General features: G+C 47.9%; 1 protein-coding gene across 2 annotated transcripts in view; it reads right to left on the bottom strand.

Moving 5' to 3' along the window:
- The window catches only part of Gprk1 (G protein-coupled receptor kinase 1), a 130298-nt gene that overhangs the window by 38127 nt on the left and 64990 nt on the right, over positions 1–27181 (bottom strand). Inside the window, exons 2-3 of one of the 2 annotated variants that reach the window (XM_050185563.3) lie at positions 5662–5738; positions 4700–4773 (exon numbers count right to left, since the gene is read on the bottom strand). In XM_050185563.3, the coding sequence (XP_050041520.1) occupies positions 4700–4773; positions 5662–5738 (151 nt within the window). Of the gene's footprint in view, positions 1–4699; positions 4774–5661; positions 5741–27181 lie in introns of those variants that run through there. The other variant, XM_055074629.2, reaches the window with a different exon arrangement.

Genomic DNA, 27181 nt, shown 5'->3' with positions numbered 1-27181 from the left:
ACGTTCGTGGTTTTTGTACAAACTTCCTCACACCATTACATTGAGTGTCAAATATCCCCTGAGCTCATTTTGAGATGTTGTGAGGCAGTTTAAAAGCATCTGCAGTCCAATAAAATAAAACAAAGTTTCTTAAAAACTGAGAAACTTACAACAGGAATACATTTTGGTCACACATATCCCAATTTAAAGCAGCCATTCACCATAAACTAAAATGATGCAAAACAATATTATGTCCACCAGTGGTATCAAAACAAAAACCACAGATCAAGGGAGAAGGTCTGTATATGTGTGCTAGCTACTGAGTTGTCATCCCAGTGCAGGCAATGACAACACCGCAGAGCAAATCCCATAGGCGACAGAAGATAGTAATGATACGTAGACACAAGTCATGCTGGCCACACATGGCACATTATAGAATAAAAAGGGGTGCCTGGCTTGTAGCTAGGATAGGAAGGAAGATGCAGAGGTGTTTGTGCATGGGAATATGACATATCGTGTGATCAAGGTGATAAGGAAAACGTATTATAGAAGCTATAAAGGCTAAAGCTATTGACGTTAAGGATGGAACAGCATATACACGAACATCAGTGGTGCCACGAAGGAATTGGATTACTGCACCTGTTGAACCTCTTTCTTTTATCTTCTGTTGCATTCGTCATACTTACAGTATGGCTTATAGCTGTGTCCTTCTACCATTGCAGTAGTAAATTCAACACTTAAGGTCGTCTACATTCAAAAATAACAAAGCTTGCTCCATTAGCTCAGCCAAGCTTCAGTAAAAGTTTTTACGTTTATGCAAGCACCAATGCTACAAAATGTGGTCGCCTTGCACAAGTTCACAGCTACTTACGTGGGACACCCCTCACACCAGCTTTTTTAAAACCACAATATATTTTTACATGCAAGATGGCATTTACTTTCAGTATGAACTAAAATATTATTTCAGATGTAAGAGCAAGAAGAGCATTATTTAACTTCACCTTAAGCCCGATTAATGAGCTCGAGTTCATTGAGAGATTTTGCAGAGTTAAATGCCTCATGAATTCACCATAATTGTTTGTGCATTTCAGCAAATTTTCTGCCAACGTTTTGTAAGGTGATAATGGTGCCCAAGAGCCCAAACAAGTAAATAAATAAAACAAGGCAGGTTAAATGCTTCTCATCGGCACAAACAGACCAGTATATTTTACTGCAAACAACTTTACTTAAGAAACAGGTGCTAGCAATGCACTAGCGTCAGCCTGAACTTTCTAATTCTTCCCCAGAAACAGGCCACTTTTTTTTTTCTAGACAAGTTTGCAAAAAAAGAAATATACAATAAACTGAGCAGGCAAACAGAATGTGAGAAGTCCACGGCAGCTGCCACCTAATTCTCAGTCAAACAAACGCCTACTATGTCATAAATTTACCTCTCGTCACAAGTGGCATATGTCAAGAAAAACTTTTGAATGCTTCCATCTAGCACTGACAGAGCTTGCATCTGTTTCTGTGGCAATCAATTTGTTTCTTTAATGCCACGCCAGAGAAATGCCTGCAAATAAAAAGAACATGTCCTGCCCTACCATATTTGCTAAGAGCTGTTTAACCCCTCATTTACAAATGCCAATGCATCTTCAGAAGACAAACTTGTCTTTATTTTGTTACAATTGCAGCTTTGGTGCATTGCATGAACATGCAATGCACTAAATTTCCATCAATCTAGCCAGAACAATCTCCATAGCCATAGCCAATCTCAATCACCATGGCCAGAACATACCCAAAATGTAAGACGCAGCAGAATGCTGCCTACTGACTATAAAAATGCCACCACAGGGACATTTTGTATCAGAACTGAAATCTATCACATCGCTAAAATTTTTGTATCAATGTATTACCCTAACTGCAATAATCTGCAGCAATGAAAGCAGAGGCACTAAATGCATGCCTTGATCGCTTTATCAGTTTATTAACAATTCATGAAGTGCAGTTCATTCAACACTGAGCCTCATCACAATGTAGCCTGCACAGCTCTGCTTGTAAGGCACAATCTAAAGCGGCAAACTTGCTGTGCATTTGTGTCCAAAATTGTGCTAACATTGTTTGCCCTTTCTCTTAATACCTTTATCACCACAAGCAACAAAGTGCAACAGAAAGTCAGTATAGGTGCACATAACAGGGCTACCTGGTCCAGATTCAATATCGTGCAAACTGAATATAAGAATGGGCAATAAGAGGCAAACAACATTGGCAGTGAACTTCATGCACTCACGTGAAGAAATTAAGTACATACAATTATGAGATGTAGTAGGGCCTGATACCACAATCAAAGTCAAAGTAACACAATCAAGGTCAATCTGTGTGGTCTATCTTGCTTTGTTCTACGTTCTATACAGGTAGTATGATGCAGAAGGTTAGCATGTGATATGAAGTGAACAAGAAAAAAAAATGTGATTGAATGTGGAGTTGATAAACATGTCATATTTAGACAAACGTTTTCCAATGTAAAAAATATGCAGCAAAATCGTGCCCTGCAGAAATAGTCCCGATAGTCCATTAAGATGGCAATCTGGTAAATCTGGTACTCAGCTTTGTTTTTTATCAGTGACAGAGCAACAAAAGCAAATAAAGATAATTCAAAAAATAATTCTAAGGTTACACAACAAGTTAATTAGTTAGTTAAATTAGTTAAACTAATTGAACTCGTGCATGACGTAACCACCTCTATTGATCACCGGAAACAAATTGACCTTATTTTCCTAAACTTTTCGAAAGCCTTCGACCGTGTGTCACACCCAAAACCTATTAGGAAGCTTGAACTAACTTTAGGAACTGGCCCAATTTTAGACTGGATTACCGATTACCTCACTAACCGTACTCAGTTTGTTGAAATTAACAACGAGAAATCCGTAACAGCTGATGTCACATCAGGTGTACCACAAGGAAGCGTCTTAGCCCCAGTGTTATTCCTAATTTTTATAAACGACCTTCCTGCTAACATCTTTAACAACATTAGACTTTTTGCCGATGACTGCGTGCTATATCAGGAAATTAACTCTGTCGTCGACCATATAGCTTTAAATAACGCCATAGCATCAGTAAACCATATGGTGTGAAGATTGGCAGATGACTATTAACGTTAATAAATCTGTTGTATTATCTGTAACTAGGAAGAAACATAGATCACTCTTTCAGTACACACTAAACAGCATTCCTCTTTCTTCTGTCTGTGAATACAAATACTTAGGCATATTACTAACCTCTGACCTCAGATGGGATGCTCACGTTAACAAAATCACGGCAACCGCACTAAAACAGTTATTTTTCATTAATAGACGCCTCAGACTAGCACCATCTGATATAAAGTTACTAGCATATAAAACATTTGTCAGACCGGTACTAGAGTATGCAAATGTAGTTTGGTTTCCTTTCCCTAACAAGCTCATTAAAAAACTTGAAGGCGTTCAGAGAAAGGCGCTCAGATACATTTTTAACAAACATAGGTTAGCAGACTCACCGACAAAACTACTCAAACAAGCCGGGATGCTAACCCTCCAAAACAGAGCAAAACCAGCGCGCCTTAAAACCATTTACCAACTCATAAATAATCAATTAAATCTGGATACCTCACGATACATAACGAAATCTCAAACGAGGAAAACACGTCATAACCCCCCCCCCCACACACACTAAACGAGTGTTCATTCCGCACTGACACTTTCAGGTATTCATTTTTTCCACAGACTATACGCGATTGGAACGCTTTGAACGTGGGCTCTGTTAATAGTTCATCACTAACTGCTTTTATCACGCTTGTTGAAAACGATCTGCTTACATCTCAGTAATTATTTTTGTTTACTGTCAGTATCACTTTGTTACTACCTTTGTTTTGCATTTTAACACAATTATCTGTCCAACCCAAATCTTGCAGCGTGAACCTGATTATATATTTTTTACTGCTACTGATGTATAAGTTTATTCTGTGTATTAATGTGTATTTCTAAACCGTTATTATTGTCATGTTTGTATGTCAGTGTACTTTTTTGAATGCCCTTTCTGTTGCGATCCCTGACGGGATTGACAGTATTGAATAAATAAATAAGTAAACATTATAGAGACAATGCTGACAGCCAGCTGGTTGGTGGCAACCCTAACCTTTCAGCAAGTTGAGGCTTTCGTGCAATGAAGCTAAAGCTTTTTTTTTTGTATGTATATGTATACAGGGTGTCCCACGTAACTTGAGCCAAACATTAAAAATATGCAAATGCCACATAACTGGACAGAACCAAGGCAATGTTGTTTGCCGTCGCTTGGAGATACTCGCATTATTCCACATGCACCCACTGAAATACTCAATTAAACATGAAAGAACAAAAGTGACCCCAAGACCTAACAATGGCATGCAATCTGCTTTCACCAGTGCAAAACAGGACAAAGGATTGTTGGCCACCTATTTGTCCCCTGATGCGAGTGTAACAGAACAGCCAGCACTATAGGTCATCACTGAGACCTGATAACATCACACTTTTATGATTCACAATAGACTACGGTGAGACAAACGGCTTCAGCTGCTGCAGCACACCCGCACAGCACACAGACACAAACCTAAACACACAACCACAGACGCCTACATGCACGGGGATATTAAGTGCATTCAGATGCAACAGCTGCGATGAGGACTGACGAGGGGGCGGGGAAAGAAAAATGAGACAAACACACCAACCTCTTCGTAAAAACTTAGCTGAGGAACCTGCTCGTCACAGACGTTGTCACAGAAGTCCTTAAATAACAAGTAGCCTGGAAAGAAGAGAGCGCACTAGGATGAGAAACGGGACAGGAAAAAGACAGATGTGTGGGGGGTGTCACGCGGAAAAAGTCAGCGTTGCACGACAACAACCGCCCCTTGTGCTGCCATGTCACTGTCAACAACAAGCACTTTTCAGCGACAGGTGCTGGCTGGGCTAGAAAAGACAGCCAAAAGAGAATAAAAACTAGAATCTCTCAGGAAAGCGGAGCCCATGTTGTTGGGGCAAAATTTTAAGAAAGGCCAGGCTCGCTGACATGCACAACGCAGCAGACGCAGCGAAGCTGCCTCTTCTCACTAAGAAAACATGGCTTCACTCTGTGCAGCCAGACACACCTGGAAGTTAAAGCTGAAAGGTCAGCAAGTGCGGGACAAGGAAGAGTCAATCTCGCTCAACACCGCGAGAATACTCGCAGCTGACCAACCAAGACAGCTATGTTCTGCAAATGACTGAGCATTCTCGAGAGTACAGCATTTGTCCACAAACAAACACGTTCGGTATGCAAAGAGGAGAAAGTCATGCGTGCAGAAGCAAAGCAATGCTGGGTCCACTGTAACCTTGCTTCAACTGCTGATCTACTGAGAAACTTGCCATGCGGTAATTAATGTACTTCGACTAATGTGATCATTAATTAGGAAGTGACAACATTGAAGCGTCATCAGGCCATTCTTAGCCACAAAAGAGAAAAAAAAAATATTTTGCGACAAGCCGCGTCATTAAGATCACGAGCAAGTTGCTCTTTAGTAGCGTCTGCCACGTTATAAATTCTGGCATTGAAGACATGGCATATGCTAGAGCTATGGTGGAGCCTAAGGGGATGGGGGAAATAAAACAAGAGTGTGCAATAATAGCAGAGCACAAAACAAAAATGAAGACTCACCTAACTTCTGGTTGAAGATCTTGTCAAACGTAACTTCCCCCATTTTCTCGAGGTGCTTGTGCATGACGCTCCGCACACTGCAACGAGACGAAAAAGAAAGCAAGAACAGTTTTAATGAGCAACAGCAATATGCGCATGCAGAAGTAGAGCACGTACATTGAGCACAACAACAAGAAACAACAACCAGGAACATTACATGAGAACACACCCTAACCTGGTAACCACCTTTCATTCACTTTTGTAAGCCACATCTCTGCAACGCGTATACATTGCATGTGCAATAGTAAAACACCTTTTTCTGCTAGCATTTCTACTCCTGCCCAGTCAGGGCAAGCTGATAATTTTAATACTCGCTGGCACCCTTTTTTGGACGGAGCATTATGTGTATCAGCTGCAGAATTAGAATCGCGGCAAGCATAAGAGTGCTGCAGACACCACAGATTAGCTACTCTTAGCTACTCGTTTCTCAATTCGTTGCATCATCCTCAGCTGAGAAGACATGGCCAACTCAGCCTTATGATGGCATTTTTTTTTATTTTTCTCCAGTGTTGGTAATGGCGAAGCACAGTGACAATTCATGTTAGCAAGACACAACTAATTAGTTTTTGTTTCTGATCACTTCAGTGATATCACTGTAATCAGTGCTTGAAGTCAGGGGGAGCGGGGGGGGAGCAGCTCCTCCTTCAATTTTTCAACTGCCGCCATTCACGCGGAGACGCTGCGGAGAAATGCAGTATTGGTTATAGCCTCCGAGATCGTCAACGCCGCGTGCGGGCGCGGCTCCGGCAATCTCGGATGTCATGTATCAGGTAGCTTATCTAACTGCAGCGTCGCCCTCGCATCGACCGATTAGGCGGCAGTGGCACGGCTCATTGGAATTTTATTAGCCGCTCATGTCCACGAAACAGCGGCTGGATTGACACGGACGAGGAAGACGACAGAACGTGTGCTAAAAAGCAAAAAAAGAAAAAAAAATGAAGAAAAAAAAACTTATCGAGATGGACATGTCTCCGTGCATTGTGATGATTGTGGGTGTAAACCACTGTTTAAGGATTACAGATAAAGATACGGATAAATACGATAAAGATACGAGCGAAATTGTAGAAGCAAGCTTGATTGCAAATGAAGGTGCCAACTGCGTCACCGCTGCGTCGATTACTGCAAGCAGAAAGGAAACTGCCTGTCTGGAAAATGCTGGGTCGCGCGTGCGATTTCTACTCGTTTGAGTTTGAGCATGACTACCGTGCCTTTCTGAAATAAAACTCAGCTGATAGAATAGCGCGCGAACCTGTCGTCTTTCTTGCCCGTGTCAATGCAGCGCTATGACTTCAATTGATGCAACGAACCAACTAGCCCAAAAATCTGCACTCCTGAAACAGCGGTGTTACAATCGCACCACGACTCTGTGACAACGACGTCAATCATAGTTACGGCTTCGTCGCAGATCTTAAAGTGTGTTCTTACCCAAATTTCAACTTGAAATCATCACTTCTGAAGCCTCTCCCACCGACAGCTAGCGCAAAAAAGGAAAAAGAAAAACCGCCGCCTTTGGGCAACCGACGGCGCAGCAAAAAGGCGTCGCCATTGCGTTGCGCCCGAAATTCTTCTACTTTGGATACAGTGCACTGGAAGCCTTCTAGTATACTGTACTCTGCCGCTAAAAACGACACGAACCACAAACGACTGCGGAAACTGAAACCCAGCGTATACGTCGCCTGTCAGTGTTACCAGACTGCTGTGAGCTTTGATTGCGAAATCTCTATCTCTCTCTCTCTCTCTCTCTCTCTCTCTCTCTATATATATATATATATATATATATATATATATATATATATATATATATATATATATATATATATATATATATATTACGAAATATTAAATATTCTACCTAACCGAATGCGACAACTTGCTGTGGGATGCGTACGGTTTAACATCAAATGCATAGTTCAAGGTCGACAATTTGGTGTCATGTATATAAGCTCCTTGCATGGCCTCCTTAATATCATCTTTAACGCAATTTTCACTTTTGGACCGAGCGGCCGTGCTTGAAAGAAAAGGCCGTCTATACATTGCGTTAGGCATGCTTGTTATTTGTGTGTTTTTTCTTTTTTGCGCATTACAGAAGCAACAAAAAATGACACAGATAATACAGACATAGAAGACCGACAACCGCTGTACGATGACGACGACGGCAGGACGCAGACACCTTAATTCTTTCAGCTGACGTACGAAACAACGAAGAGACAAAAGCTCTTTCCGAAAGAAAGCGAGAAAACGACCGCTGCGCCGACTGCAGCCTCACTCGGGACAACGGCTGCCCATTTTAGCAATTCAATGACGACCAATTTCGCATTCGGAGCCTCAACTCTTCGCCATATCTTCCCATGCGCAGCCGCCACAACTTTAAAAAGCGCCAGCAGCTTATATAGAGGAATAAACATCACGCGCTCTTTATGGAAAATGCAACTGGAAAGTGGGCTCTTGCGGATTACAGAGACATTAAAAAAAAAAATTTTTTTTACCCTAGCAGGTCCAGCCAACTTCAAGAATAAAAGAGCGGTACAAAATAGTCTCCGTACAAATATTTGCCCGAAACCGTCAAGGAGTTAACGGAGCGTACGTTTTTGATGAATGTACTGGATTATACACAAACACACACACACACACACACACACACACACACACACACACACACACACACACACACACACACACACACACACATATATATATATATATATATATATATATATATATATATATATATATATATATATATATATATATATATATATATATACGGGCGCGCGGGGGCACTGCATCACGGCTATACAATGCTAAAAAAATGTGTGGCACTACGCGTATAGGGTCCAAGAGGTTTGTGCACTTAACCAGACCGTGCCACAATAAACACGGTGCTTTGTTGGGCTTATAGTTCGTGCATGCTTGCCGACAGGTTCGGTCAGCTTATAACTTTGCACAAGAGACACCGCGCTGAGTAACCGAACTTTATTGAGCGGAAGCAGTTGTTAGCCGTCGGTGTATTCGTCACCAGTTGCTTTGCTGTCGTCCTCCGGCAAAGTTACGCCCGGACAAACCTGTCCCAGCATGCAGTCGATTAAGACTGCTGACGCGTGGAAATGCGAAAGCATAATACCGAACGCCATAAAGGCGCTCATGTCATGACGTGGCGCCACCACATCCCGATTGGCTGCGCCGGCACGTGCCCAATGACGCGCGCACTAGGCCACACCTCTAGTCACCCGGAACCGTGGAGCCACCGTGGCGTCGGTGAAGCGTGGTCGTCTGGCAACCCGGGGGCGCGGGCTCGATTCCCACTTAGTCGGGAATTTACCGAATTTTATCTTCAAAGGCATCAACTTTACAGGAACGTTCCTGAGAAATTTGATGTAAAACCGAGCTCTTTTTACGTTTTTTTTCTTTTTACTCCTTGCACTGTTGACCATTTCTGGTAACATCTTTTGGTCACGCCGACTACGACGGATTTTCACTCACGACGGATTTTCAGAATGGTTTCGCACTAATAAATAAATAAATAAACGTTAGCTGTAGGTCACAAACTGCAACAGCAAAGTGTAACACGACAGAAGAACGCCGTTTCCAAAGCGCCGTTTCCGGGACTTGGCAAGGCTCTTTTTCGAGGATTGCTTACGCGCGAGGAAAAAAAAAAAAAAAAAACGCCACGACTTCGCCGACGTACACACATGCATGGCTGCTGAAGAGTCCCACGAGAAGGCCAGCTTCAAATGCTTTCGGCGTAGCCGTGTCAAGTGGACGGACGACTCGGATAAACGACAACACCTCCCACGCTGCACAAACACGCGTGAAACCAAGGTCGTAAAGAAAGAACACGTGCTCTAGAGATGGTATTTCCAGAAGAGATATTTCCAAAATTAGCCCTGTCCTTTAAAGAAGGTGTTCCACATCCGCCATTTACGGTAAATGTATACGGACACAAATATGCGAGATAGTGATGCAGTTGGCCTCATACATATCGGAGGTTTCACGAAATGCCTTTGAAGATACTTAAAGGAATGGGAGCAATTAGATTCTACGACAGAGGCGTACATTTGAAAGCGACTCGGTGTAGTAACTACAGACACGTATTTACCCAAATTAGGCCGATTAACTTTTTAACTAAAAGAGCCACGCGACTAGTCCCAATGGAGGTCTTGAAGCGCGACATCTGAGGAGCTCGTAACCGTTTTCAGAACTGCAAAAAGTCGGCGCTGCTTATTTTTTACACCGTAAGACAAGTTTGACACAGAATACGCACTGAAGAGTCAAAGGGCGCAACTGTCACGCCTTCGCTTCGCGCGTGCCATGCTGTTATCAATTGAGCTACGGCGGCGCCTTTTTCTCATCCAGCTGTTGTCACACACACACACACACACACACATACATACATACACGTGTCGTATGCACACACACACACACACACACACACACACACACACACACACACACACATATACGTGTCGTATGCACACACACACGTGTGTGCGTGTGTGTAAGGCCTCTCAGTTCCGGCATTGAGGAAGCCTTACACACGGGTCGCTCATTGGATTAGAGCCCGCTTTCATCATCGTTTTGTTTTTCCAGTGCAGAGCGAAAGCGAACAGCGGGCGACGAGATTGGACGGCGCGAAGCCGCACGAAGGACGCAGCCGCCGGCGAGGCTTCAACTGCGCGCGTTTTCACTCGGTCGACGCAAGCGCGGCGCCTCTGTGCGGCCACGGGTACCGGAACGCGCCACGTTCACGGGAACGGCAGCGTCTACGGCGAGACCTATGCAGGAGGCACTGTAGATCGCAGCAAATCACGCACTGCGTCGTTATGCTGCCAATAAGCGACACGTTCGAGTTGTTTATTGGTGAAGGTGTGGCAGAAGCGACGCACCAAACCTTCTCTGCCAGGTTCGACGTGGTTGGCGTTGGCTGTGGGCTCAATCGATATTTCGATGGATGCATTAATTTCTACACGAATTTTGTGTAGATGCGTGCGAAGGTTATAATTATCTGTGCGCCCATTGCAAGTACCAGCACACGTGAGTGCTGTATGTGAGTCCGACAAGGTGTAGGGCCAGTGAGTGCGCCACCTCATGTTCTGCATAATAATAATAAACAAAGAAAACAATTGCTACGTAAAACCCGAACATATAAAGCTGGTCACAGGTATGCATCTCTACAGCACACCGATCTCTTAATGGAGTATACACTCTGTTTTTCGATTTTTTCTTAGGCGCTACGCGTATGTGTAGCACTTAGGCGCGTGCTCACTCTTGGCCACTCTTCCAAAATGGGTACGTACCCACTGCACGTGACCCCCAAGAGGCACGGAATATTTAATGCAGCCACGGGTATGTGCTGTACTTCTCGTCATCCATCGTAAAATAATTTGCACCCTTAGCGACGAACAAGGGTGTAAATGTGTATATTTACACCCCCTTCTTTTTTTTTGGGGGGGGGGGGGCAGTAAATTATTTTACGGCGTTCGAATTTCTTCGACAAGCATCACACATCGCCTCCGTCCTCGAGACGTCCCTGCTCAAGAAGCACCGTGCATCCGGCTGATTCGCTGTTCCCATTTCGACGTGGATCGCAAGCGGTGCATATAGTGCGCGAGCATAAAAAATGAAGAGATTGACGTTGTGACATCTGCGGAGGACGAACACAAACATTGTCCGAGACTGCACGTTGCGGAATAGGACGAAAGTGAATACGCATCGCCGCTAGTTGTACATGCAGCATTTAATCACCCGCTTCACAGAGATTCCAACACGTGCGCTGGTTCTGCGCGCAGTTTTTAAAGGGCCACGTATTATCGGCAACCGTCTATATATAATGGCTCTCTTTGCGCACTCCAACACTCCGAAGCACGATGCAGGTCCATTACATTGTTGCTTGGCAATACGTCAATACGCTTTCTTTCCTTATAGGGTTTCTTCCTAAAAAAATGGCCTACACTTCTGGCTTTTCTTCTTGACTGAAACTTGATTCCGTACATACGTGGAGCCCATTCTCTGCTTCCGGTTCGCTATAAATCTGAATGCCAGCGCCGATCGTTCTCGCCACCGACGATCCCCGTACACGCGCAGTCACCTTCGTCGTATCCGCGTTCGGCCGCCTTATTGTAAGTGCTCTTGCGCTTCCTGTTAACTTTGCCGACGGTTTCTCGCGTTTAGGTGGCCTATATACCTATAGCCGCAGGCTGCCCGAGGTATACTCCACAATTCTTTACAAGCGCATAATTATATATATATATATATATATATATATATATATATATATAATAAATAAAGGGGTGTAATGGAGGCCCTCCCGGAACACGTGACGTCACGCAAGCGACCATCGCGCTTAGGACGGTCCACGCGCGCTCGCTCAACCGCATCTCCAAAGCAACACGCAGCCACGACGCGTCCGCTTGAACCGAGAGAGAGGGGGAGAGAGAGAGAGACATGGAATTAAAAGAGACAAACGTTCACTGCCGCCTCTGAATGAGACGCGACAAGAACACCGTTAAAACGGCTGCGCCCTCGTGAAAGCGCGTGCGTGGGGCTATAGAGCTTGTACACGGCGGAACACTTGCAGTATATAGCTCGTGTTCTGTTTGCATGTATGGCGAGGCATGCGCCACTGCGCGAAACGCTGCTTGCGGCGCACTTATTTCACGGTACATGTCATGCGACGGTACACACACACACACGCGCACACACTATAGCTCCGAGTCCGCATCAGAGACAAGGTCGCGACATTTCTTCGCTCCGCGTCGCCTCGGCGAAACGCAAAGGGCGTGCCGCGGCTATTCGTACAACCGCGCGTCAACACCGGATCGAATGACGCGAACGTCTTCACCACGGTGTAAGAATATTGTGAGACCGTGGTCTTCACAGACGATCGGCGCGAACAGCGAAGGCTACACAACAGGTAGACTCGCGATATTATATACTGCGCCACGCGTGAGAGAAGGGCGCGTGTATATGCGTCGCGTACACCTCGATGTAACATTACGCATAGCGCTTTTGCGCAGCAACGTATGACGTAATTATTACCCGGAACGCGGTGCAGATCTCTACCTGCATTCACGGCCCAAGGAGCGGAGCTAGTGGCACGTTTCTTCGACCATCGGACACCCCGGCGAAACCGCTCACAAAGCTGCGGACGACATTATACGCGATTTGAACGTAACATTATACATCCACAAGTTGTAGTTATTATTGAAGCACGTGAAGTATTTCGTATGAAAGCGTCGCGGATAAAAAAAGAAAGAAACAAGGAAATAGAACGGGCAGTTTATTTTGCCCCAAGGCCGAAGCACTGACAGCGCAAGCAAGTCTTACGGCGCATTCCGTTGGGCGAAAAAAGGAACGCTCTCAAAAGCGTCTTCGAAGCGCTCCCTCGAGTGTATAATATACGTTCCAAGTGGGCGAACAGCAGGAACGCTGTGACCGACTGACGCAACAGGGGCAGTTCGAACTGCTTCCGCGGGAGAAGCTGAGTTCGAAGGAAGTCAACGTGACCGCAATCGCTTCTTACATACTTTTACTTTAGTTGCGTTTAGATAGCCTTGTCATTGTTGTGCCGCACTGCGTGCCAATAATCGAGGCAGCGGGCGATCCCCACCCAGGCCCTCACCAATTGGTTCTTCTCTGAAGTGGTGGTTGCCCTTGTGAGAACCTGCAAAGTTGCACGAAACTGCCCAACTCTTTCCGTGGGGGTCGAACTGAGGAGTCTGGGAGCACAGAGCAGCGCGAAGAATCCAGTGGCAGCCTTCAGAATTCCACAGAACTGCGGAACCCTTGCCGTGGAGTCCGGTGGTATGCAGCTTGAACTTCTTCCGCGACGAAAGAGGACAGCGACGCGGTTGACGTCAGCACCCGCCTCGCCTTCGCCCCGTTCTTGCCAAAGGGATTTAACCAGCACATATATTTTATAGACACAGAGAGTCGCCACCAGCCGTCCCGTCGGTCTGGTGCGCTCTTCGGCACCGCTATACCAGTACATAGGCGATCTTCTATCTGTAAAGCTTTCCGTTTCCTCTGTGCTCCAAGAGTCCGTTGCTCGTCCTCCACCCCCAAGTCGCAATAGTATATGGACCTTGGCTTTGGTTCAGTGTGCGCCAGCAATGGCGGCTGAGAAGCGAAGTTAATTCACCGCGGGAAGGTAAACAATACGTGACACACCTTCGCACTCGCAGCTGCTTTCGGGGCGCACGGAACCAACACCACATAGAGGGTGTTGACGGGACGCTTCAACTATATATCGGGGAACAAGCAGTGGACCGCACTGTCTGCCTCCGCTCTCTTTCTGCCAAGGCCTTGGGTAAGGTCGCACCATAACTCCTCGCACGGTGCTCTGATTATGCGCGGGTGCGCCCTTAAAGGCTTGTCAGCATGGAGGAAGGAAAAACATAGGAGGTAGCATTACGTCACGCAACCAGCCTTGGCAAGCGAACGCTCCGTGAAGCCACAGTGGTGGCCCAACGCGTCACCTCTCGCGTCGAGATCACGGCGGAAATTCGAGATTTGCCGAGACGTTTGGCTACCGGTAGTTTTTACTCGGTGCGCGCTCGGTCGGCAGCTGCTATAGCTGCTCAGATGGAGGCCTCCGTGGCTGCTCGGCTGCTCTGCCTGTATCTCCAGTCGCATTCTTCTCTGGATGCTTGATCCGCTGTGGTCGTTTCCTACAAGGCATGTGTTCCGCACTTTGGGCGAGTTGTGAGAGGTTCACAATCCAACGTCAGTGCATTTAGGCTACAGGTTATATACTTCGGCCGAAGTGAACTGACCGTTGTGAGCGATAAGAAGCGATACGTATGCGTCAGATTTTTGACCGAGGCCTTGCCCGTGTGTACTTTCCCCTGTTATGCGAGCTTTATTGCTATGTATTGTCGTTAGATCAGTGGCACCTTACGCATGAGGGTTTACATGCACGCGATTGATCGCATTGATGGAGCGGTGTCATCCTTGCAGGCCAAGCGCGGTCGAGCTATATTGCCTCAGATAACGCCGGCTCCCGCAAGAAACGGTGATTTGCATTTGTTACGTGCGTGCTATGCTGTTCTCTCGTGAAAGGCCGCGCGTTGTCGATTTATCTGGTCCCAATAAAAGCAGAAGCAACTGCAAACAGCACTTGTTCCAGCTTTTGGTGTTTGACACCCGTATACGGCCGGGTTACGCGGTCTCCCCTATTTGAGGCTCGATTGCGCAACATTTGGAGGACACACACAGAAGAGAAACACACACCTTATGTACCCAAGCGCTGACCCTGCTTCGAACACTGCGTGCTGCGAACACGGACAAGCGGCAGGTCATCGGACACATGCGATCTTATTACAAAAAAATTATGGGGTTTTACGTGCCAAACCCACGCTCTCATTATGAGGCACGCCTCAGTGGAGGACTCCGGAATAATTTGCGCCACCCGGAGCCCTTTAACGTGCAACTGAATCTAAGTACACGGGTGCTTTCGCATTTCGCCCCCGTCGAAACGCGGCCGCCGATGTCGGGATTCGATCTCGCGATCTCGTGCTTACCGGCCCAACACCATATATATCCACTAAGCAACCACGGCGGGTAAAACATAACATGCATATCGGCGAACGAAAGGGAAAGGTGCACTCCAACTCGTATAAACTAAACCTTGCTTTATCCCTCACACGAAAACTGACCAGCTTACCAAACAATATTTAGCCTCCCTTTATAAGTGAATGACATGAGTGCTTATAGCTTCTGAAATGACAACAGACATTACTATATGCAATTTAATGCAACGCGAACGGCAGCGCACACTTGCCGTAAAAGTCGTCAGCAGTGTAGCAACGCCGCGTGCCTTTCGTAGAGGCCCGCAACATTTTTTGCCTTCAACTTCGGACACGCAACTGAGAGGCATTCTCTCTGATGCGGCTCGTCGAACGCATACGCATAGCGCAACACCGCGATTCGATGCCACAATACAGAAACTCCGGCGCGGCATTAAGCGAAAGTGCCGCGGTGGTAGCCATGTTTTTTTGTTTATCTGAAGAGTTTCGAATGGCTTTGAATGTGTATCGAAAGAAAGAAAAAGACCCACCGGGAGTACTAAAACCTACCGCGCGCTCTGACGTTGTTACCACGTGTTTGGCCGCCACATCGGCTTCAATTGCGTTGCGGCATGCTCCCTCCTATTATTTCCTTCCTCCATGGTTTTCACGCACCAGCTGTGATTACACACTACATGGCGCCACTGCGCGGCCCGTAAAGAGCGCCGCCCAGTGAATTACATCACTTTCAAATTGTGAGTACCAAAATTGTTTCGCAGCTTTTCTATTTATTTTTTCACCGCCTGAGATGATTTAAGATGAAAGGCATGTGCCGCGAATAATATGTACATTACTATTGTTTGCACGCTGCCATTCTCGAAAACCTAAGGAATAATTGAGTCAGAATATAAGACCTCGCTTGAGCAACTTTAGTAACAATAGCTTAGCAGCAACAGTATATTGCATATATACATTGCATATGCGGCACAAATGTATAGCACACATATTCATATGTATGCATACGGAACATTGTGGCGACGCCGACGGCGAAAATTCGCAGGAGTGTCCACGCATCAATGATATCGCAATAAAAAAAAAAAAAAAAAGACTGCACTATAACGCCAAAAGCGTGAACCGAGCTCACACATGCACGACCGCACTACTTGCACATTATAGCATTGTTGCACGATGTATGGCATGTCGCAACCACGTCCAGACGGACAGGCACGGTGTGAGGGAGTGTCGATCGGGTTCGGAAATGAGCAAAAAGTGCAATCAACGTCCCTCCCCCCCCCCCCCTCCTCTTTACTTCTTTAAGGCTGTTAACGCAACACTGCTGTAGACAGGAAACAGAGAGGCCCGTGGTGCGCAGAGCGCGCGCATTTTACGGACGCGCTTGCGCGTTCACACAGCAGCGAACGAGAAATGCACTGTAAACCGAACAAAAAAACGTATACGGAAAATTAATAAACCGCACGTTCGCGTGGGGCGATTCACAGCGTCATCGATGTGCAGTCGAACGAGTGACTGTCGGCGAGCGCTCGGAGGCGTCCAAGTGCCATAATCCATAAACACGGACGCCAAGGCTATTGCCACTTCTGCTTGGCTCGTCTTTCCCAATTATATGCGCCGCGCTGCGGCCCACGCAGTGCGTCATACGCGCCGTATCTGTCTGTCTGCGTGTACGTGCGTAGGGGGGGAGGAGGAGGAGGAGGAGGAGGGGAAGGCCTATACAGAGTCTTCCAGGATCCGTGGTGATGCCTTGCGCACGGACAATGCCCTGGGATGCGGACAATGCTTTACTTCTGCAGTATACGCATTGCAAATGTGGATGTATTTTTAGCTTTTCTTCTACTTGTATGATATGCAAAGCGTTTCTCAACATGTACGTGCGTCACATTAGGTGTGTATGCCCTAGCGAAATATGAAATCCTTTGTCTCGCGACGGGGATTCGACTCCTTTTCTTCCGTACACTGAGAATGCGACGGAATATGAATGCGGCGCGCCTTTCAGTGAATGTATATTCCTGGAGAGAACTTTTTTTTTTTTGTCTGTGTCAGAAGGACCTCGTCGTAATGACGCAGGTAAATAGAGACCGCAGTGATTTCGTCCGCATCCACCCTGATTTGTCGTTTGCTTTTCGGCGTAACTTGTATATACTCCATAAACAGAAACACGGCGTGAGATTAAAGTGGCGCACCCTTGCGGTGCGTAAACGTAAATAGTGAATGAGATGGCACGTTGCACAGGATGAAAATAACCACAAATGTACGCATCGCATTCAGTTGCATAAAGCATATAACTATACCCGCTTCAGTAAAGCTTCGCCTCAGGTAAATAAATGGCAATATGTGCGCTAGGATCGGCATTTTTTTTTTTTTTTTTGTGGCGCTATTCGCGGTGCCGCAAGTCACGTTCTCTGTCACGGGTAATTTACTTATTTATTTATTTATTTATTTATTTATTATTTGTTTATTTATACTGCACTCTGTTGGATTATATAGCAGGAGTGAACTATATAAGCATTAAAAAAGATCACTGAATCCAAATGACGCGAAAGCAACTGAAACCGCACGGAGTACAATATTACTATAACGCAAAAAAAGCAAGGGAATAAACTGGGCTAAAAATATAAAGATTGGCAGTCACTTTAGCATACGCCAAAGAAGGTGAAGACGAAAGCCGGCGGAAATACATTCATTAAATTACTTGACATTCTCATTGGAATGCGTTGTGACTTGCTATTACTCATTTTCTCTCACCAAAGGTCGCGGCTTCGACTCCCACCGAAGGTCGCACGTTCGAGTGCCAGAACTAACTCCATCTCAATTAACACTGCCGTTTCTTTTTCTTTTTTGCATAATGAGCGGCGTTGGAGCCAGCTGTGCAAGAAGACGCGCGCGCGAGCAGTGGCACGAGCGCGCGTCTGCGCGAGCCGAGCTCATACCGCACGCCGCGTTTTCAAGGCCACCGTCTGACGAGGCATTCAAAGCTTCAGCCTCAAAAGAAAAGATTCCTAGTCGTACATTTTAGCACTACGCTAGAGCTTTTAGGAATTCTGACAACGGCTTAGATTGCAACATAGGCGTTGGATCTGCGTAATTTTGTTTCCGTACACATAACGTTCAACGGCGTCGCTGGTATACAGCGGCAAGCTATAGCGCCACAGGCAACTGACTGGAGCCCGCGCCTTCGTGGTTGCAACACGCGCAGAGCCGCTCTCGCACGCATAGTACACCTACAAGTGTACACGTATAGGAGAAAAGACGCCACGACAACGACGTCGGCGAGCACGGGAAAGGGGGGGGGGGGGGGGGGGGGCGACATCGCGTCAACATTCCCGAGAGTGGTCGCGCGACCCGCCGGGAGGCCGTCGTCAACGGAAGCGGACACTCGAAACTCGCTCGGATCACATACCGGGCTCCTTCAGAAAAAGACGTATCGAAGGACCCCGATTGTACTTTGGGCACCCATGGGAGCTTCGTGGCCAAACTCGCGGGCGTCAAGGCCCATTCGTTGCCTCCAGAATCCCGCGATGATCTGTACAGACGGGCAGCGACGAATAATCAGGGGTGCGATCGGAAATCGTTGTTCGGCGCGTTCGTTCGGTAAAGGCCGATGCACATTACGGACCAAATTGCTCTTTTGGACCGCGGTCCGCGCACCACGTGATAGGACGTCACCAGTTCGCGCGGACCGCCGTTGGCCCGCGCAAGACCGCAGCCCTCGCGGTCCAACAAGTTAGTGTATGGCTGGTTGGTCTGCTCTGCTGTCTGCTATGGCGGTCCGCCGTGTGGGTGTGCTCTGCGCCGGACCGGCCCGCAGGCCGATCCACACGATGGGCCAAGTCTGTGGGCCGATCGGTCACGTGATGCGACGTCGAGGCAGCAGCAGGTTTGCGTGACAGGCGTCACCATATATCCCTACACCAACAACGGCGTCGACAACAATAACGACCGTCAGCCCGAAGCAACTCCTTCCCAAATTCGTGCATATACGTATATATAGCGACCGTCACGCATAAACGTGTGTCCCAGGTAACGTCAGCCAAGTTGTTCAACGAAAAAATAAAATTATTATTTATAGAACACGGTGCAGGATACAATTACAAAACGTGCAGTGTTCGGTTGTTAGAGATCTGACAAGCAAACACTGTAGGTCTTAAAATCGGATCTTGAACCATGTCCAATTCTTTTTTTTTTTCGTTGAACAGCTCGGCTAACGTTAAGCTGGGAGACCCTATATGTAGCCTTAGTCAGAATAAGGACCGTCGGTCGGTGAGAGCTCCACGTGAGACACGCGAAAGCTCCCACTTAAATCCCAGCCGCCTGAATTCCGTCATTTTTGGCATTTGGTGACAAACTGCATCGGCTCGCATACAAAGTTGCGTACACTGCTGCCGTACCGAAGTACATGTGCCGAAGTAGAACAGCTATAGGCGTCCGCTCGCGCAACATTCTTACATTCTTTTTTTTTTTTCTTTGTTAAGCTCAGTTGGGCACTTCGAATGAATTTTTATTCCTTTCTCGTTACCAAGAGAACGCGCTACATTTAGAGAACTCGATTTAATTAACCGCTATAGGAGAAGGGCGGACAAGAAAAACGCGCCTTCCTTATAGGGAGTATGCACGTGACGTCACCGAATGCCATTTTGTTGTGCTGTTCACAGCCTCCACTGTGCTGCTGGAGACAAGCGCATGGAGCCAAAGCTCAGCTTTGCGCCGTGCTGGCTGTGCAACAATATGGCGGCTTCGATGACGTCAGTGCACAGCCCCCATAGTCAAAACGAGAAAGCAGCAGCGATATATGCGAGGGCGGTGTCTGCACCGGTGTACACGAGGATCGGCGACACGCGGAAGTCACGACAGTGTGGAAGCTATGCTCCATCCGGTCAATTCCGTGCATCGCGGCGAAAGCTACGGATGCCGCCAGCCAATCGGAATCGAGAACCAGGTGGGGATCGTCGTAGGCGCGACGACACGCACGGAGCCGAACAAAGGCGTTGAGGGAAGGATCGGTACAACGCGCATTGGCCGAGCCGCCGATTCATTCTTTGCGGAACGGGCAGCCGGTCCTCGTCACCGATTGGCTGACGCTAAGCCTGCAGCCTTCTCTCCAGTGCACGCATTTTGCGAACGATCCAGTCGGGAGGAGGCGAGCAGAGCGCCGCGTTCTCTTTTTTTTATACGCCCATCTTCACGTGTCGTTAAGACTTTCTACGCGTGTAGGTCAATGTTTCGATGAGACGAAGGGGGGCACGCATTTAATGTGACGTTTGCTGCGCCCAATGCTACCACTCCACCACGTGGTGGTGTACTCGTGCAGGGATATTATTCATGCGCGCCCGCTCTTTCGAACCACGCACGCTCGATCGAGACCTGCGCTTTCCAGCACTCATTCTTTCTTTGTTATTTTTAATGATACGTTAACGGATACAGCGCAGACACCAATTACACCCACGGGCACTCGTGCAGAAAGAAATCAGTTCTCGTACCGGCGCGAGCGGGAGCTGCCATTAGAACTGATCGGCAACGAACGGTCTGAGAAATTCTCGAACTGCATAGAAAGTTTTCGAGGGCTCTTGCCGCGCCAGACACGGTCCAAGCGCGAGTAATTACTTCCAAATCCAAGACGATCACAAAGACTCACCGGCGCTGCGGTTTAAGCGGCACCGGTAATTTCCCGCGCGGGTAATCATAATTATCTCGCCAACAAAATAAATAAACAGATTTCGAAAAGAACGCTGTATCGGTGAATTGTCGTCGCTAATGTATAGTGATGATGACGAATATATTGGCAATGGAACAAGAGTTCAGGATCGCCAGTCAGCCTCTATTGAGTACGCGGAGGAGTACGTTTACCTAGGTCAACTAATCACTGGTAACCCTGATCATGAGCTGGAAATTCATAGAAGAATAAAAATGGATTGGATCGCATACGGCAGACATTACCAGCTCGTTACTGGAAGCTTGCCATTATGATTGAAAAGGAAGGCGTACAATCAGTGCACAATCAGGCGTACCGGTGCTGACATATGGGGCAGAGACTTGGAGACTGACAAAGAAGCTTGAGAACAAGTTAAGGCCTGCGCAAAGAGCCATGAAACGACGAATGCTACGCATAACGTTAAGAAACAGAAAGAGAGCGGTTTGGATCAGAGAGCAAACATGCATAGCCGATATTCTAATTGACATTAAGAGAAAGAGAAATGGTGCTGGGCAGGTCATGTACTGCGCCCGTTAGATAACCGGTGGACCATTAGGATTGCGGAAAGGGTGCCGAGAGTAGGGAAGCGCAGTCGAGGACGGCGGAAGAATATAGGATAATGGTGTGAGTAAATTAAGAAATTCGCAGGCGCTAGCCGGAATCGGTCGGCGCAGGACAGGGGTAATTGGAGATCGCAGGAAGAGGACCTCGTCCTGCAGTGGACATAAAACAGGCTGATGATTATGATGATGATGTTGTATGCCCATTTAAGGGGGCCCTGAAACATGTTTTTTTTTCCTAACTAATCATAAGGTGGCCTCGCTATTAAAGGACGCGCGTCGTCTCACAAATCTCATACCACGAATTTTTTTTTTTTTTTCGAATACTTCAACTATCACCGATGCCCGGCTTTCTTTCTCTTTTTCGTCGCCGCTAACGGATTGCAAGCTACACACAGCGTAGCAGCGAAAAAGGGAAAGACCCGGCCGTCGCGTGTCGCGGCATCCCGTGGCGAATCGCGCGGTAGACTACGCTACGCAGCGCGCCGCGGCCATCTCGGAGGCCACGCACACCGGAGGCACCTATAGGCGCACTTCAAAGATGAAATGTCTATTCTGTTTTTTTTTTTTTTAGATGGCGGACGTATATATATATATATATTTTTTTCGCTCATTTAACTCGTAATGCATGCATTATTGCGAATGTTCTCGCGATCACGAAATCAGCCAATAGCGTTGGTCGGTCAACTGCTTTCGCTGACGTCATTGCGGATGCGAGAGCAAACGTCTGTTTATACTGTTTTTGATCCGAGGTTCTAGATTCCCTGCTGCATGCAGGGCAATAACGTTTGGTTCACGCGTTCACAGGAGCCTCGTTAACAAAGCCACAAAGTTTTTTTTTTATTTTTAACTATGTTCTAAAAGTGTTCCAGGGCCCCACTAAGGGTAAGGCTCTCTCGTGACTCAACCGATTCGGGAACCAAATCCACAAAGCTTTCCATTCGTATATAAGCATCCTTTGCACGATGCATGTTTAGGTCCTGGGTGCTGGAATTTGCTCTGGCGGACAATTCTAGCGCAAGGGTCGCTCGCGAATACGGGCACATGTGAAAAGAAGAAGGTCGCTCGGTGTACGCATAACCTTCGGCGAAGTCAAAGAACTCGCGCGTGAAGTGGAACAAGCGTCGAAACGATCGAAAACCAAGCGTGCGAAGAAAACGTGGGCGGAATCGCGAGCGCGTCACACGTAGAGGCGCCCGAATTCGCGACCTTCGAGAGTTGTGGATTTTCCGCGACGGCCCCGGCGTGGAACGTTTCTTAATTACGCCGTTTGTTACCCAATCTGCATCGGAAATGCGGAAGAAGAACACAAACACAACTAGGTTGACGGTCGCTCGCCCCAGCACAGTGTTCAATTATGGGACGCGTTTCAGCACTGTCCCAAGGGAAGTGTGAACGGCTTCACCGGCGCAACCGTCGGACTCTACGATCGTTACCGCGCTTTCACATGACGTCGCGTGCGAGCAAACTGCGTCCGTTGAAGCAAACGCACGCAAACGTACTCGCACACCCGCGCACACGCGAGATGCGACGGGCGCCGACACACGGCCCTGCCGGTGACAAGAAAGGCGCAACGCGACGCGCGCGCGAGGAGGAGACCCTCCTCTCCTCCTGCCGATCGATTCCGGAACCGGGAAGAATCCATTTCGGGAAACCCGGGTGCGTGCCCGCGTCGGATCGGCGCAGCTGCGGGCGGCGGGTCCGCACCACAGCACGTGTGCGGCGTGGCTGCCACGCGGGGGGCGCGCATCGAGCACCGAAAGATATGCGCCCCCCCCCCCCCCGCGTGCCCCTCTTCCGTGCGCCTCCTGCGCGCACGAGCGACGACGACGACAGCGCAAACTGCCCGCCGGCACGCTCCTGGGACGTTACCCGCGAGACGTTCGATGCCTGCACCTGCGTGCAATTCAGCGTCCTGCGAGCGCCTCTGCCGTATGCGCGCACATCGATGCAAAGCGGTGCAAAAGCCGACTCTTCAAAGAATGGAACGCTGAATGAAATTTACGCCGGCTACAATCGTGCCACAGGCGCACTGTCGGCAATCGAGGTGCAGTCCACGCCCCTGCAAGCCACGACTTTATCGCCGGTGTCTCGGCCACGAGCGCAATGCGCATCGCAGTTACGGAATAATGGAACATCCGAGCGACAGCGCTCCTGGGATGGCGCGCCCTGCCTCCCGACGAGCCACGCTCAAAACCGCACTGCGGTAATTGCGATGTTTAAAACGGCAGCAAGCGACGCCCTTCCGGTGGAGCGTTAAAAGCACCGATTACACTATGCACATTCACGATTACGCTGCCGCAGATGCCTTATGCGCAGGCGCCAGTAGCTCTTCCTTCCGGTTGAACTCAAAAGGTCGCAAGGTGTCGCCACCAGCGCCGCTGCAGGACGTCTACGTCTAGGGTATTCCGCAAGCGGCAATACTTCACGCTGAGGAGCTAAAGCTCTTCGCGAAGAACGTAAAAGTACTATATACGGTGCGCTCGCAAAAGTACAGTTCCCGACGCAATGCGGCAGCGCGACGGAATCCCACGCGGAGACACCGGGCGCACGCCCGAAGGATTCGAACCCGCAGCCTTCGCAACTGCATCGCCACGTCTCGGCCCGGCGTGTTCGGCGTCAACGCGGCAAGTACGCGGCGTCCGGTATCCCGAGGGTCGCACAAAAACGCCCGTGTACCGGCAATTGGGTGCACGTTATGAGAACTACGGCTGGTCAAAATTGACCGGGAGTCCACCCCGCTGCGCCGTGCCCCGTAATCAAATCGAATCCCATAATTTAATTTTAGTACGAGGTGCGCACGCAGTGAGAACGTACAGATAATAAAGAATCAGAAAGATTGCGATCGATAGATTACAATGAGCATAATGAAAAACAAAACATCCTTTTTAGAAAATAGATGAACTATAGGTACTAGACAGACACGCCTATAAGAAATGCCACCGGTGTATATAGAGGGAAATTCCGCAGTGGGCTAGTTGGTTAGAGATAACTGAAACCATTGCGCAAGACGATGGAACGGGACTTATGCGAGAAAACAAAACGCTCGGGTGTCGTGTTTTGTTTTCTCGCACAAGTCATGTCCCTTTGTTGCCTTGCGCAACAGCTATAATTACAACGTATTTCACTGAAACAGTGTCGAATCGACTGTCCGTATACGATATCTAATCCAAATAATTTTCGATCTGAATCGTTATTGTATGAATCCTCTTTCTATTTAAATGCAATCGTCTAATCGTCCGGGCTGATATTTGATTGCGCACTATCCTTCGTTCCCAGTCCTAACTACGCATATTCGTTTCATCTTAGTAATTGTTATTAAGGCCTTAGACGGCTCATGGCACGAAAAATCCGATGTCCGGCGTTATGGCAGCGAAATTCATGGCACCAAAATTCACAGGGAGTCGAACATAGTAGGAGACGTGGGTGCACCGGCCATATCTGCAAGCTGGATTCCAACTGACATCGTGAAGGTCGAGAGTTCAGGCCACTACACTTGGTGTTAATTAAGGAAGATAATTAAGGCACGTTTAAGATATAGTTAATTAGGGCACTCGAACCCATGGCCTTTTTGTGGGAGAAAACAAGAGGAAGTTAACCCCGCATTAGAACGAAAAACGCCAAGTAATGTAGTGAATGTCTCGCGAGCTCGCAGGCTTTCGTCTTCATCCTCTTTAGCGTACGCTAAAAGTGACTGCCAATATTTATCTGCACGTTTCCTACAACCTCCCGATTAACTTAAAGAAAACGAGACATCCACCCGATCGTAGCAATTGCTACAAAGGAAATCCATACGAATCACGATTGGGTGGATGTCTCACTTTAATTAATTGCTTCTCTCCACCTTGCGGGTTTCTGCAGAACTATTACGTCAAACCTCCCGATTGTTGGCTCCTATCCCGTTTGCGAGTCCGCGCCACGTTTAAGGCGCATCATAATCGTCGCCGCCGCGTAATAACACCACCGTTTGTTCCCACGCTGGACGAATATCCGTCACGCAGGCGATCGCCAGACGCAGACGATACCCGCGGCGCCGCCCCGCAAATTGCCTTCTGCAGCGTACTCTCGTCTCAGACAGAACAAAGCATACGCGCCCGGTCCAGCCCGATTTCGCGCTCCTAAATTTAGGAATACGAGCCTCGCGGAACGAGCATCTCCCCCCCCCCTCCCCCCCCCGCTCCTCTTCTACCGTTCACCATTCAGAACCGTGAATTACTTAACCACGTCTGCGAGGACGTGGACACACACGCACGCGCGGAATATATATGTATACGGCGAGCCGGCCCAGAAAAGCTGGAGAAACGACCGACTGGGATGGGGTAGGGGGGGAAGGGGGTCTATCTCAAACAACGCGCAGGTCGTCCTTTCTTTTTTTCTTTTCTTTTTTTTCTCTCCACGGTGACTTTCGCTCAAGGCTCGCCTGGCGTACCGTGTACGCGCACAGGGAGAACCGCGGTCGTCGTCACCGTCATCAACGCCCGCGGCGTCTCTCGCGTAGCGGCGGGCCTCGCTTTAGTAAACGGCGCGTATACGGTGAGGGAAATGAGGGGCGAGTAACGCGCTAACGAGGCCGTCGTCAGAGCGGTCTGCTCGGCGCCTCGGAATAGCAACGGCGCATCTTCGGGGTTCCCTCGGCGCCCTGCCTTCCGGTCCGCTTCTCCGCTACACACCGCGGTGGCGATGGGTAGCCGAGCTCGGACGCTATAAAGGTGAGAGAGACTTCGAGGGAGTCGCTCCGCGAGGCGGCTTAGTATATGGTCGTGCCTATACTGTTGTAATTATATACAGAGTATCCTACTGAAATTTCGTGCTCGCGGACAACTTTCTGCGGCAACGAATGCAAAGCTACGGGGTGGAGTATTTGCGCTGTCCTCACGTCGTTTTCTCGCGGTGCCTGAATCATACGCGTAGCGGCGAGTGAGACGGCGGGCTCGCGTTGATGCGCTCGAAACACGCCAACTAAATATGTTCAGACAAGTTAAGGGGCTTGAAACGACCCCAAGCAAGTGGCGACACTATAAGAGACACGCTTTGAGGAAAACCGTTTCGGACCGTCCTTTAACCACAAAGCAACATTTTTGTTCATTCGTTTTTTAGCTTATTAGAAGTATCTTTAAAACCAACAATCAATTTTCCTTTTTTTTTAATGCCACTAATTTCGTACCCGAGGCACAGTCTCCGAGATAGGGTAAATTGAACAGGGGAAAAGAAAGAGAGAAATAATGATAAAGTCTAAAGCACACATCGTTCTATTTTATTTTATTTTAAGACAAAAATGTCGCTTCAGGCGTGCTTGCATCTTTGTAATTGGTCGTCTTGAACATAATCTCTCGCGACAAGCATATATGTACGACAACAATGAGCTTAACCTCTTGGACATCACTCGACTGTTCTATCCTCCCGCGCAATGCAAGTAGTCGAGAACATCAAAGCCTGTCCTTACGGTTATTCGTCAACCGGAGGTCATGCGCGGCACTAAACATCAGTGTGGAAATGATTTACGCCGCCGAGGAAAACTTCGCGCCAACTCGAATTATTCCGCAGAGTTAAAAAAAAAAAAAAAGTAGGAATTCCCGAGGCGCCATCAAATTACACAAAACCGAAGGCAAATAAGTTGCGGTTTCACTCAACTAAGTGCGCGCCTTGAAATCACGTGGTCCCGGCGTCCGTAGACAGTTACCACACGTCTTCGCTATTCCGGGTGCAAGCTG

This window comes from Dermacentor andersoni, chromosome 3, assembly GCF_023375885.2.
Source record: "Dermacentor andersoni chromosome 3, qqDerAnde1_hic_scaffold, whole genome shotgun sequence".
Taxonomy (NCBI): Eukaryota; Metazoa; Arthropoda; class Arachnida; order Ixodida; family Ixodidae; genus Dermacentor; species Dermacentor andersoni.
The sequence above is the reverse complement of the archived record's forward strand: the minus strand, read 5'-3'. Positions and strand labels throughout refer to the sequence as shown.